We start from the raw sequence: 14,973 nt of genomic DNA on the forward strand, positions 1-14,973 counted from the left end.
ACGCGATGTTCTTTCTGCAGCTTGCAGGTAAGTGGCGATGACTGTATTATTCCCTGTATTAGGTGCGTCAGCCCTGTGTGTATGTTTGTGCGCGTGGGTTCACACATGCATTCATGTGCGTGTGTGTGTGTGTGTGTGTGTGTGTGTGTATATATATAGCAATGCTGCCCAGCCTGGTTCTGCACCGCTCCTCTGTTCGCCCGTACCAGAGGGGTCTCTACTGCAGCGACGCCAGCCTGAGGTTCCCCTACAAGAGCAGCACCGTCCCGTCCTCGGTGCTCACTGCCGTCGGGTTGACACTGCCCGCGGTGTCCGTAAGTCATGACCCCCCTTCGCACGCACAAAGAGCACCCGGCTTTGGGGGTCCAGTGGGAACACTGAGGGCAGAAACAGGGACGGCTGATGGGTCACGGTGGTGGAGTGAACTCTGAAGTCTTAGCTTATTTATGGTGCCAGTTGCATCTGTTTTTTTTTTTGGAAACCCACACACTGGTCGACCTTATGTGATGACCTCAAGCCCCGCCCACTTCTGCCACGTCCCCCCGTGACCCCCCCGGCGGCCGGCGTGCTCCTTGTGCTCCCCTCTGTTTATGTCCGTGTCACTGACCTTCTTTTTTCTTTCTCCTCTTCCTCTCTCCTCGCTCCCCCCTCTTGTGTCCTCTGTAGCTAGCCTGCCTTTCCTGATCATTGAGACTAGCACCATAAAGCCGTACCAGCGCGGGTTTTACTGTTCGGACGAGTCCATCCGCTTCCCCCGAAAAGAGGGAGACACCATTAGCGACGCCGTGCTTTGTGGTGTCGGCATTCTTATTGCCATCTTCTCTGTAAGTCGACCTTTTTACACCTCCCTTTGTTTGCTGCTTTTACTCCAATTTAAAGTCACTTCTTTATACTTTTTTTTCAACTCTTAGCCCCATATAGATTAGCCTCACTAACATAGCCCCTTTTAATAACAAAATTCAAATAAAGTTTGAGTGATTTCTTATCATGCAGCGTTTTCTAAAAGACTTTTTTTGCTCTGAGTGTGCTCTATGTGTCCTACCCTTTTCATTCTTCGTCACACTTTATTCTTTGAGTCATCGGAGCCATTTGTGATGGCCTGTTTTTATTACTCCACCAACCGAGTCAGTGGTGGTGAGAGGACCCTCCTCCTCTTCCTCCCTCCTCTTCCTCCTCCTCTTCCTCCAACAACCCGAGCCGATCGTCCGGAAGACGTTTTACGAGCTCCTGCTCCCGCCTCGTACCTCCCACCCTCCAGACCCCCTGCTGCCCGGGCGCCGTGCCCTCTCTTTCCCTGCACACTACTTTGGGTGAATGTGTCAGCGCTCGCTCCTCATTCCCTTCACTTGACTCCTGCTGCTCCCCCAGAGCGGGAACAGCTCCGGTGTAGTGCCAGCGAATTAGTGGGTGGGAGTGAGGGAGGGGGGGTTAGTGGAAACATGTTAGAATGAGTGCTGCGGTATGAACATGTCAATCGGTGCCACGTGGTCCGGCGAGATGATCTTTACAGCCCCCAGACTCCATGTGGCGCTCAGACTAAGACGCCTCCTCGCCTTTAGCTTGGTGGGCACACACACACACACACACACACACACACACACACACATGGTGTACAAGCTCAGCTCTTCTGCTTATTGGAACCAGGAGGCCGCGCTTGTTAGTTCCCTCACATGTTCTCGTGTGGGCAAAGCTTGCGTGTCACACACACACACACACACACAGCTGTGTTTCATTAGTGGCGTCGTCTACTGCAATGCCGACACCGTTCCTTCTCAGGTGCACACGCACGCCTCACTCGTGCACGCAGATTCCAGCAGAGGGGTGTTTGGGGTGGCGGGGCTCTTGTTTATCTTCGCTGCAAGGGAAATCCCAACGGTCCCGCTGGTCAGATCTTTTTTTTCCACTGTGAAAAACAAGAGTTAGCAATCCGGAGACGGAGCTCGACGAGCATCGCCGATCCAAATAAACCCCGCCAGGCGGCCCATGGAGCCCTCTGTAAAGTACCCGTGACAGACTCTGTCTGCGCTTAGAAGAACCCGACAAACGGCAATAAACCAAGACGGAGAAGCGGCGGAGAGGCTTGAATGCAAACGCTGACAACCCAAATAAACTCCTCTGTCCTTTATCGGCCTCCTGTGGTCCTAATCTCAAGCCCGGATCAAAACAACTCATTGACAATAGCAAAGACACACACACTTTATACACCGCCGTGTTTGTTTCCCTTGGCTGTGAGCCGGCCAGCTGAGCACACAACCGGCAGGATAGGTGTGTTTTAATCTGGGCCAAACAATGCATGTAAATACACAAACAGTGTGTGTTTATTAACTTGCGGCCTGCAAGATGCGCGCACTTTTAAAAGCCTGAATGCGATTTTTTTTTGCGTTCAGAGCACTGCGAGGCTTGCGCTGCGCTCAGAGACGGGCAGGTAAATATTTTCCTGAGAGATGGAGAGTGAGTGAGACTGAAGCCCTGTGTGTGGAAAGAGGAAGGAAAGGGTCGGGGGGTTGGTGGTGGGGAGCAGCCGGCCCGTCAGTCAGACACCCCAAGGTGGTTCAGATATATGATTGACATCTCCGTGCCTCGAGGGTTGGATTCGGTGTAAGCCGCCCCCCTATCCATGGGCCTCAAAACTACTTGAAACCTCATGGCTGGAATACCACAGGGTTCAACGTTAGGCCCACTCGACTTACGCCTTAAAGCAGCCCGTTCGCCCCGATAGAAACCCTCTTTACATCAAAGTCAGGTCAGTCTGACGGAGATGTTTTCACCAAGTCTGGATTATTTGTTCTCATGTTTTTCCTCTGTCTCATTATCCTTCATATCCCACATACAAAGAGGCCCCCATCACATCATTAAACGCAGCATCACCACCCATTAATCCCATCCAAACTGCCTGAGGGAAAGGCAGGCCATGCTCATTGTTTGTCTTTGTGTGACTCTCACTCATTCTGTCTCTCCTGTCTCTCCTTCACACGTCCTTTTCACTCAGTCTGACTTCAGTCAATTAGATTTCCTGCATGATAAACACTCAAAAGTTACATACCGTAAACGTCGGGTTGCTACAGGTCGTGTCCCCGCTGTCGCAAGCTAGCAGCTGCTAGCTACTGCCCGTGTCCCCTCTGCCCAAGTCGGGTGTCGAGCCTGGTCCCGCTACCTTCGATGGCTTTCGGGGAGCTAGCGGAAGTTAGCGGGAAGTAACGGAGCGCTAGCAGGAGCCCCAGCTGGCTACAGCGGGGAGCTAACGGGGACACTGACCGAAGGTGGTAGCGGCTCGTAACCCGACGTTTACGGTATACAGTATTTTTTTTTTGTTCTTTACTGCATGGTAATCTGTATCTAAACCTAAAACTGTGAGACTGTAGGATCCAGCTAGCATGTGTCTCCCACCTGTGATCAATGTTGTCTGTTTATCTCAAAGAAACAAATCAATTCCTCTTAGATCGTGATTGGAGAATGCTTCAGGATTCACCATCTGCGAGAGGGAACCAAGTCTTTCGTCGGGAATCCCTACGTGGCCGCCCTCTACAAGCAGGTCAGCTCTCCATAAGCGTGCTTTCACACCTGTTCAGGTTATATTTGCATACATCGACTGCTTCACTCCGATTGCCCAAGCGTAGCTTTGCAACAACAAGGCCTTACCAGCTTTTGATTATTCCACATGTTGAGTCAATATGAACTGAGCTGTCTGAAGAGGGATACTGTGTGTGTATTATTTTCTGTTACAGCAGTTTGTTTTGAGTCAAAAATAAGTCGGCTGGAAACGTTCAGCCAGAGGCGGGTGTTTCCAAACACAATTTGTACAGCTATCGTTAGCTCAATTAACCAGCTAGTATGTGAGATAACCAGCTAAACAGGTTTATATTTGAATGAAATTAATGTTCTTCAATTTTTTCTTATAATGCTTATACACACTCGGAAGAAATATCGTTGGACTACTATACGATAGCAATACTGTTTATTTTATTTCCATTTTTCCCATTTTATTTCCATGTCTTCCACACAGATCAGCCAGAGACGCCGTTTGATAGCTTAGTTAGCTCGCTAGTTTTAAGCAAAGCAGCTAAACAAGTTTATCTTTGAAGGAAATGTCTGTTTCCCCTAGGCTATGACTAAATAGCTTTTCACTGCAACATAATAGGAATACGTGTATTTCCATGTCTTCCACGTGGACCGGCCGCAGGAGACGGCATCCCACCAATTTGTTCTGCTAACGTTAGCTTAATTAGCTCGCTCGTAGCAGCTGGTAAAGTCTGTTCGCAAACAGCTGCCACTTTAGGCACAAACGCAACGGCAAGAAACGAGAAGCCTGCTTCACCGTGTAAAATCTAGGACCCATCATTTCAGAAATGACGTCAATCATAGACGGCTACAGCGGTATTGCGTCTAATCACTGATCTTCTTGCAGATGGGCGTGTTTCTCTTCGGATGTGCCGTCAGCCAGTCGTTCACCGACATCGCCAAGGTGTCGGTGGGCCGCATGAGGCCCCACTTCTTAGATGTGTGTAAGCCGGACTTCTCCACCATCGACTGCTCAGTGGGATACATCACCAACTACAACTGCACTGGCGACGAGAGCGACGTACAGGAGGCCAGGTGAACGCCGGCGCCGCGCACAACAGACAGTATTTATGCCAGTTTTAGAAACACACCACTGACTGAGGATTCATCTTTATTCCACAGGAAATCCTTCTTCTCAGGACATGCCTCCTTTTCAATGTTTACCATGCTCTACCTGGCTGTAAGTAGCTATGAAAGCACACACAACACACTCACACTCATGCAAGCACACACAGAAACAATGGCTCACAGATTGCAGAGGGAGTCGTGGGAGAAAACACAAAGGCAGGGCCGTGGCTTACACTCCTCGCTCGACTTTATGAAGAGCTCTATTCTCTTTTTTTAATCCTCCGAGAGATCGGATGGATCCACTCCTCCTGTTTTTCTTAAAAAAGCAGCTGCGCGCGTGCACTTCCTGTCCTCTCCCACTTCCCCTCAACCTCTCCCCCTCGCTCCACCTGTTGCGGGTGTCGGGTGGGGCTCAGCCCCCTCGAGGCATTTCGTGCTTCAAATAATTTAATTACACACACACACACATTCATGCACGTACGCACACACACACACACACACACACACAGGCGATTGCCAGCTCGCAGCTCCCCCAATCGTCTCCTTCCTTTGCCTTTGAAGAGATTTGGGCTGAGAGAGTCAATGTTTTGGGTTCGGCTGGTTTCAAGGTGGTCCCGGTTCTCACGGCGGGCTGACGGGAGAAGTTCTGGTGTTTTTTTTCTCGGGTATTTCCCGGCCTCTGGGTGAACCGACGCACGAGAAGGAAGAGCGGGAACGGACACGTGAGGCGTCCAGACCACAGTGACACACTAGTCGGAGACCCGATGTTCCAGCTGTGGCGGCGAGCTCAGGACTGCAAGCCAGGAGGCTGTGGGAGAGAGAGAGAGAGAGAGAGAGAGAGAGAGAGGTTGTGCTGTATGTTTGCAGTGGGTGTTTTGGAACGTCCAAGCAGCCTGAAACAAAGCCCACAGTGGAGGCTTTCCTTTTGGAAAAAGGAATCTGTGGAATTTGGGTGTTTTTTGCCGGCTGAAAACGAGTCATGCGACGTCTCGTAGAACCCCTTCGCCCTCGCTCCCACCTCCGTCTACGTTGACCCACTTAGCCGTTAGCAAAATGAGCTAAATAAGGTTAAGAAGTTATTTCGGATTTTGCGTATGCGATGTAATAATCAGTGTCTCGTAGCTTTAAAGTGACTCATATAGCTTCTTCACTTTCCTGCTGAAAAGCGATAAAGCGTCTGGACGTGGGCAGCAGTAACGCATTTGTTTTTGCCACATTTCAGTTAAAGTGCGTCGCTATATTTAGATTATTTGCCGCCAGACCGCCTTTTTGAGACGCGCGACTACAGCTGTCTCTTTAAAACCACCAGATCTCGTTGACACAAACACGACCCGACCTTTTGAAATAAGTATTCTTGTGTTTCACAAGCAGCTAGCTGAGGAAACATGACGGATACATATCACCCGTCCCAGTTGATAACTGACATTAAGACTATTATGTTTTGTATTACAAGCTTAAAAGTGCACAATGGTAACCTTTGTGGATTTATTTGCAAAATCCACTGATGCAAATAGACACAAACATTGTGAATTAAACACAATATGTTTGTTTTTTGTAATAAAAGTGGTCTGAACCACAGTTATGCTTTTGTCTCTCATGGTGGAGGAGAGCATGGGAAAGGGGGGCGTGCAGAACGAGCCCTCACACACATTCTCTCTCACTTTGTTGTGTGTGTGTGTGTGTGTGTGTGTTTTCTTTTATTGAATGGCGAGTCAGAGTCGGAGGGCGAAGATGTCTCGAGACGGATTCCTTCTCGGAAACCACCAGACTCTGTGTCGCTCTCGTCTCCGTCTGTCATGGGAAATCTGCCGGGACTCCTTTTATGTCGTTTATGTTTTATTGTTGTTTTTGCAAAAATATATTTGAGACGCTACGCATTATGTTAAGGGGGGAAGGGGTCAGAAAGGCGCCTTTTTCCCCTCTGGAGTTGGATTTATGGATGCATTTTGAGATATTAAAAGGTCGTTACCCCTCTGGATGTTTCGGACCGGGTCGTTTGGGTTTACTCGCCGACCTCCAATCAGGATACTCTCCTCCTCTTTCTCCTGCGACGACCCTCCATCGAGAGGCTTGAGGAAGTCGTGTGAGGGGGTCTGCAGGACGTCACGGACAAAAGCGCTTATCGGTCGTACCTGAGAACCGCGGCGGAGGAAGCCCGGAGTCTAAACAGGAGGAGGAGGAGGAGAGGCTGGGATGGGATGGGAGGGATCGCTTCCTCTGCTTCCTCGAAGGAGACGAACAATGACACCGAGTGTCGTGGAGGAAGCGAGGGAGCTTTACGTCCACACCTACAGAGGGAGGGGGGGGGGAGGGGGGGGGGGGGGGGGGGGGGGGGGGGGGCTGCTCGCTGTAGGTATTGTGAGCTGATTGTAAGGCCCCTCCCAGCTCCTCTCGTCTCTGGGTGCGAGAGACAGGAAGTTGAGGGTATACGCAGAAACACAGGATGTCTATAAGTATGCAGAGAGAGAGAGAGAGAGAGAGAGGCCGTGCATGTGCGTTTGCACTTGGGCGAGCGGCTGAAAAGCGGCCTTGGACTTTCCTGTTTTGCCTCTCGGTCTTCATCGTGACCCAGGAGATGGGTTTCTTTTTGTGGGAGGGGGTCTGCAGGCAGAGAGCATCCGCTTTGTCCTTCTATTTACTCTAAGAGAGGGGAGAGAGTTCATCCCAACAAAGTGCTGAAACGTTCATGGCAAGGGATGTGAAAGTGTGTGTGTGTGTGTGTGTGTGTGTGTGTGTGTCTCTGTGGCCGTACTGTTTTTACAGCTGGGATCTTGAACCATGAATCAGTCATGTCCGGGTCCCAGTGTGTGTGTCTGTGTGAGTGTGTGTGTGTTGTGGGAGAGATTATATGTGTTTCTTTGCGGGTCTGGCCCACTTTGATTCAGTCTAGACCTCTCGGACAGTAATAACACACACACACACACACACACACACACACACACACACACACACACACACAGCAGGTGTCCAGTGTGTAAGGGTTCTATCTTTCACATTATTTGCATGTCAAAGCATTTTATCCCGCCGTATAAATGAAACGTCTCTCCCTCTCTCTCTCTCTCCATCCCCTCTCTCTCTCCCTCCCTCTCTCTCTCTCTCTCTCTCCATCCCCTCTCTCTCTCCCTCCCTCTCTCTCTCTCTCTCCCTCCCTCCACAGTTCTACCTCCAGTCCAGGTTCTCGTGGCGCGGCGCCCGCCTCCTCCGCCCGCTGCTCCAGTTCACCCTGCTGATGATGGCCTTCTACACCGGCCTGTCGCGCGTCTCCGACCACAAGCACCACCCGACGGACGTGCTGGCGGGCTTCGTGCAGGGCGCCCTGGTGGCCTACTGCATAGTGAGTGCACTGCACACACACACACACACACACACACACCTCCTCCCGCTCTGTTCGCTAACTGCAGCTCGTCGCCCCCGAAAGTCTCATTGCATTGGAGGATGTTTCCATCAGTGCAGGAATGAGTCAAAAAGACGAGAGATTTGAGTTTGTTGACTCACATTTGGCACAACGAGAGATAGATGAACATTTAACGCGAAGACGCGGGATTCAAACTTGGAAAAAGTATATTTCATGTCTATACTTTGAGACTTTTCTATAATTGATCGGAGATCCGACGATCGAACCAAACCTTCAAAGAAAGTACAGCACTTTTCCCTGATTCCTATTTAATGAATAACATATTGCTTGGAGTCGGGCCTAGTTCAGGAGTATGCGAGTGTGTGTGTGTGTGTGTGTGTGTGTGTGTGTGCCACCTCCTCCACTACGTTTGTGACGTACCGTCGCAGCCGTTGCCAGATGATTTTTCGTAACCCTCGTCGTTACGCTAAGCTAGACGGGAGCCGAGGAAAATGTAAAACCGAGGGGTCGAGAGGAAAAAATAGAGGGAGTGCAAAAGAAATTTAAAAAAAATAAAAAGAAGAGGAGGATTAGGCTTTGAAAACAGGAACGAGGCTGTTAATTATTTGGGTTTTTACATTTTTTATTTGGTGGCTCTGGTTCTATCAGCACAGCGGGCCCCCGTTTAAACTCTGCTGCCTCTGGGAAACGCATGGAAAGACACACACACACACACACACACACACACACACACACACACACACACAGCCGTACCTTTCTACTCGATCCAGATCGTGAGCGTGGAAAGGATTACATTCATAAAAATGTAGCAAGACCTTGTAGTAGTGGCGCCTGGGCAGACCTTGGCATAGCTAAGATACACACACACACACACACACACACACACACACACACAAGAAATTCACAATAGGCTGTGTGCAAAACGAGCGCTCCTGCAGCCGATGGGCTCTGACAAGGAGGAGGAGAAAGAAATGTCAAAAAGTCTGAGCCGGACCTGTGAGCTGCAGCAGAGGAGGAGGGAAGTGACGGGAGAGAGGAGCCTTGTCTACTTCTTGGCCCGGGACGAGCGGGGGTTTAATCCAACCTCGGCTCCTCCACACACACACACACACACACACACACACACACACATATGTGTGTATATATCATTTCCAAAACCCCTGCCGATCAAGGCGGCTGAGGTTAGTTTTACAGTCCCTGACGCCCGCTCTGATTGGCCCAGCCTCAGCGGGAACACACATCTGCGATCACTTTAGCTTCGGCAGTTTGAGCAGAAAGGACCTGACAGCAGAGATGAGCGGAGGCGGAGCTCCAAGCAGCCGAGAGCGCCAACGTCCTCGGAGCTTCGGCCGACGTTCTTTTTTTAAATGTTTTGAAACGTCAGCGTGAAGTTTGCCTTTTAAGGGTCTCCGCTTCGATCTGCTGCACGTTCTCCTGATGATTTGTCTTCGGAGGCCCAGAGAATGAACTCTTTTTAGAAAACGCTGCACAGAAACGTCAAAATTTGATCAATGGCGCAAAAAAACTGATGGATGATGGAAAAACGCCTTTGCCGACTAAATTCTGACGTAGCCATCTTTTACCTCGGATTTATATTTGTATTTATTTCGCCTTCGTCTCCTGAAACATGGCCGATATCCGCCGACGTGAAATAACTATTCAAACTCGCCTGATTGACACACATTCCTGAAGTCCTCTCTCTCTTTTGCAACTTCAAAAGGCCCATTCCCCCAACTTCTGACCAAACTACCAGCTGGTGGAAACTTCACACCTTCTCCTTTACGTTTCTTTTTTTTGTTGCAACAATTCAGAACTTTTTGCCCCGAAAACTTGAATGGAAACGCGGCGACAACGTGACAAAGCCCCCGAGGGTTCAGTCTCTATCTGGAGCTTTGCCCGTAGCCATCGAGCAGAAAACGGTTGATATATTTTAAGAGCCCCACGGCACCCTGGGTAATGCGGTCCAGGCTTCCATCCTGAGCTTGTGCACCATTCATGTCCCCAAATGTCTGGAGAGCAAACAGAAACGCTTCACACGCCATTTCCTTCCCGGAAATATACATTTTAGTGACGGACAGACGGGAGTTGTTTAGTCACCGCTATTCTAGTTTCCCGAGGCGACAGTTACCTTTTAAAATTTCTCTGGAATACAAACAAGAATGAGCTCATTCTCTTTTGTTCTGAACTAAATGCTCTTCAAACCTCTTTGTTTGCCCTCACGCTTCATCACGGATGCGCTACGTCGTTTTTGAGTCAAACCCTTCCAGACTTGGTCAGCGAACCGCAACAGGAAGCGGTCCGTCTGTCCTACCTGGCACTTCCTGTCAGACGCAGTGACCTACTTGTGCGGCAGTGAAGGGTGGCGAGGGCCCGGACGCAGCAGGAAGCAGCTGCAGCAGAGAAAGCTGCGGCTGCGCTTTTTTTTAAAAGATGCTTTCCGTGGGTTCATTGTCACGGCGGAGAGGAGGCCGACGGGCGTCTGAGGGGTCAGGGAACTGGTGTCCGAGCAGGAAGTCGTCTTTTATCGCTCGACACACACACACACACAGACGCACACAACTACATGTACAACTCCATTGTTTAACATGTTATTCTTTAACGTATGCACATGCAGTATATTAGAGCCACTTTAGTTGGGGAAATTAATGAACGATCTTTGTGTAGGGGCTTAATATCCAGAGAAAAACACTTTTTTTTTTGTTATATATTCAAAGATTTCAAAGTCACACATTTGCAAATAGAAATGTACTTCTTTAATCTCCGAGAATTTCCCTTTTTTTTAATTTCCGCCAAAGAGTAACTTCGTAAATGTAAGCTTGTGAGTTTGTTCCTCTCAAATTTAAGTTGATCTCACTTGACCCCCCCTGGCTCTGACACATATATGACACATATATTTTGAATTTAACCTACAATGGCCCCAATAAGCCGTCATAATGAAAGTAAGACAAAATTAGCGACGCGTTCTCAGAAGCGTGTCGATGTGTTCGGAGCCGCATCCTCTGACCTACATCATTGTGAAAGCGTCTAATTGATGTGTGCAGCTATATTCATAGATGGTTACATGTGCGTGACAACAAATACAAGGGGGGGTCTAGTGAGTAATTTAGACATCTTCGGTTCCTGTAAGTTGGTGCACTCTCTTCCTGTGTGACTCAGCTCCTCTGTGTGACATTTGAATAGCGGTTATAAGGAACACAGACGTTAGGGGCTTAGTCGGCATCTCTCAACACAAAAGGCTTTATGTGTGTGTGTGTGTGTGTATACCATGCACAGGAAGTGGTGCGGCCGCGATAAGCCTTCCACCGCGGCGGGTTTCGGGGGGCGATAGGTTGGAGGTCGGCCCTGCCGTCATTGGTCCGCCGAGCATCCTGAAGGGAAACGAGGCCCGAGAGAAAAGTTTCCCATGACGGCTGGAGTTTATTCTCAGAGACGTGACTCGTCACATCGACCCCCCTACCCCCCAATTCTATCATATGTAATGCATACGGAGATAACGGCTGTGCAGACAAAGAGCCCCTTTTTTAAAGCGCTGAAGAGCAGCTGTGTGTCGGTTTCTATACGCGCGTGATGTCATCCGGCAGTCAAAGGTCGCCAGTGAAGGTCAAGTTCACGGTCAGTAAATGTGGAGCTGCAGGAGAAGAGGACGTCTTTGTGTTGAGCCCGACGCGCAGAACGAGACCGTCTGTGTGTCGTCCGCGCTCACGAGCAAGTTGTGTGTTTTATAATATTGTTTACCTCGTTTGGCGTCGGCTGATTTGACCTCACAGCCAAAAAAACTAGGTTTTCTTTCTCGAAAATGTCACACTTTAATCGCAGATGTTCTTCTTACAAATGTATGACTTTAAAATCGTAAAGAATGTTTCATCTTTTTTTTCCCCCGTGTAAATTTATTGCTTTAATCTCAGAGAATTTATGTTTTTTTTTACTCGCAAATGTATTTCTCTTTTACACGTTTTTTCTCGTAAATATACCATTTTAATTTCAGAGAATTTCTTTCTTTTATTATAAGAAATATATCACTTTATTATCTCTATTATCCCTATATGCTCCTCCAGTCTCCTTAATACAACGTGGTAGTGTACAGTGAGACTAAATAAGCTTGTGATGCTTTCGTTCATAAATTTAGAGCGACATCCTCTCACGTACGTTGGTGTGAATACATTAAACCAATGTGTTCTGGTTATTTTTACATTTTAAATGTACCACTTTAATCTCACAGAATATCAGAATACATTTTTTTTTCGCGCAAATTTACGACTTCAGAATCTCAGGGGAGTTTTTCACTTAAATTTTGGCAGTGTTTTCTCTCGTAAATCCCCCGCTTTAATCTCAGAGGACATTTTCTCCATTTTCTCCCCCCCCACCCCCCCGCCCTTGCCCATTTTCCTGTTTGACATATGATGTCATCGGGATCTCGGGAAGAGATTTCTTTCTGCCTCTTTTTCTCTCAGCCAGAATGACCTCAGAGTCGATGTAAAAAGAATCCACCCTTTGGCATTCATTTAGGATTAAAAGGTTCTGTTTATCGTGAGCGACAGTAAGATCACTTCCTCTTGCCAGATTACTCAGCGTTGCTCGTTTGGGATCGCACAGCGTGGCGTGATGTCATCGTGAAGTCAGTGCCGCATTCGACAGCCAGCAGCTCCCCTGCAGACGCCTGGCTGCACGCTCGCAATCGGAGCTGATCCCAGATCAGAAGACTTGCGAAACGCGAGGAAACATAAAGTCGGGCTGAAGAAAAGACTCTTTGTATTTGGTTAGTTTGCCTTTGGGAATGCAAATCAAGGATTAACATGCTGGATGCAAATTTCAATGATAACCTCCAGTGTAGGTAATGTGCATTCAAATTGAACTACAAAACCTGACATGGACACACACACACACTCACACACACACCTCCACGTAGCCACATGATGCCTCAAGACATTAGGGTTGAGTCATCAGTCAGGAAACATTTCATTTCTGTTTTCGCTGAGTCTTTCATCGACACTAATGCTCTGTTGTCTTTAATGTCTTTTTATATTCATCTTGTTTATTGTATATAATCTATATTTATATATATATATATATATATATATATATATATATATATATATATATATATATATATATATATATATATGTACAATGAAAGCTACGTGAAACCGGAAGCAAATTCCATGTATGTGTAAACACACATGGCCAATAAAGCTGATTCTGATTGGTTCTTTTTGATGAAATTGTGAGGAAAAAAAGATTAATCTAGAAAAGAATCAACATTAGTTTATTGTTCTTGTATGTAAACAAATAGTCTTTTCTTGAGCAGCAATACAAGAAGGTCCAGAATCTTTAAAACACATAAATTCTCCGGGTTTCTGGGCGGCGATGGTGTTGGGGTGCGTCCCCATTCTCCCTGTGTGTCTCCTCACCTCTCTCCTCTCTGCGTCCCCTCAGGTGTTCTACGTGTCGGACCTGTTCAAGCCCAGGGTGAAGCCGGCCACGCCGCCGCCCTCCCCCATCAAGAAGGAGCTGCTCCCTTCGTCCGACATCATCGAGAGGAACAACCACCACAACATGGTGTGAGAGAGCGAGAGAGAGAGAGAGAGAGAGAGAGAGGCCCGCCACTTCTTCCTGTGACTTGAGGAGCCGGTCGCAGCGCTGCTCGCCTCCCATCGGACACTAGAATGTAGCGACGAGAGACTGCAGCTGCTCCCCAAAATGGCGTCCTCCTCCCTTGTGTTTTTTTCAATTTTGTTGTTGTTGTTGTTGTTGTTGTTTTTTGCAGCGCCCAGACTCGGGCGCTTCCTTTTTTCGGACTCGGGTGTCCGATTTTTGAGACTTGCACAGCAGACGCCACTCTCACTATCCAGACGTATTATTTACTATAATTATGTTAACTACTAATCAACATTTGAGCCCATCGTTTAAAAAGAAATTGGACGACTTGACAGGCAGAGCTGAGGGCGTGGAGGCTCGATGGAGGCGGAGCCACACGAAGGGTTAAACAACCGAAGAAACAGACGCTTCCTCTCTGAACTCTCTGTGGCCTTGGAACGCTGTAGGACAACTACTTCCTTAGCTATGGGAAGGATATTACTGCAATAACTAGCATAGACATATTAACAGTATAGAAACAAATATAACTTATAGCACTGTTTTTTATTAAAGTTCATTGTCCATTATCACCACTTGCCGCCTGAGACGTCTAGCTGAAAGAAAACTTGACGGCGCCGACGCCCACGAGACAAGACAAGATCGAGTTAGCATAGCATAGCATAGCATTGGCTTCAGAAACAATAGCGACGGGCTACTTTAAGGATCACACACTGATTGTTGTAGATCTTCTTCGGGATCCTTTTAGGGGCCGATCGCACCGAGACGCGTCGCAAAAAAAAAATGGCGCCGCCCTCAAAACCACTGCTTTCCTGTTTTTTTTACGCGTTTTTTTTAGACGCTGCATGGAAGTTAAAGTCTTCTTTTCACCGCTTGTCAATGTCACACTTGGCAGCCAATCAAATCGAGCAAGAGGCGGGCTTCACTGCTGCACCACTGACTTCCTGTTGTGATGCTGGTGGACATTGATATCAGTGTTTTTCTAATTTACGATGAACTATATTTTTTCGCTCCTCCTCCTCGACAGCAGAGTATCATCAAGAGCTCGATGGCTGCATTGAAATAATGCAACAAATCCGTTAGCGTTTGATCGCGCCTCTTCTGTCTCCGCGTCAGCACGTCAAGCTTTTCTTTAGTTTTAGTTTTTGTAGTTGACTCTCAGAGCGGCCCAAACCCGGGATGTTGCATTTCTTGAGGGTTACATGTACTAGTGGGTGGGGGAGGGGTGGGATTAGTATTTTCTGTGGAAGGAGGGAGGCAGATCTCCCAGCCTCCCAGCACCTGTATTGAGAGGCGTGGCTGTGCCATGCCGCTTCCTTGGTGTTGGTGCCACCTGTGTTTGGCTTCCTGCACAGGAAGGGTGGGGGTGGGGGTGGGGGTGGGGTGTCACCGTGGAAAGA

General features: G+C 48.3%; 1 protein-coding gene across 1 annotated transcript in view; it reads left to right on the top strand.

Moving 5' to 3' along the window:
- plpp3 (phospholipid phosphatase 3) overlaps positions 1-14,763 on the top strand; it is a gene marked incomplete at its 5' end in the record, with an annotated part of 28,765 nt that extends 14,002 nt beyond the window's left edge. The window contains 6 exons of the mRNA XM_079221144.1: positions 667-824; positions 3,440-3,532; positions 4,406-4,593; positions 4,681-4,738; positions 7,784-7,960; positions 13,415-14,763. Of these exons, the coding sequence (XP_079077270.1) occupies positions 667-824; positions 3,440-3,532; positions 4,406-4,593; positions 4,681-4,738; positions 7,784-7,960; positions 13,415-13,543 (803 nt within the window). The 3' untranslated portion in view covers positions 13,544-14,763. The remainder of the gene's footprint in view (positions 1-666; positions 825-3,439; positions 3,533-4,405; positions 4,594-4,680; positions 4,739-7,783; positions 7,961-13,414) is intronic.
- Positions 14,764-14,973: the final 210 nt, after the last annotated feature.

This window comes from Taurulus bubalis, assembly GCF_910589615.1.
Source record: "Taurulus bubalis genome assembly, chromosome: 7".
In the NCBI taxonomy this organism is placed as follows: domain Eukaryota; kingdom Metazoa; phylum Chordata; class Actinopteri; order Perciformes; family Cottidae; genus Taurulus; species Taurulus bubalis.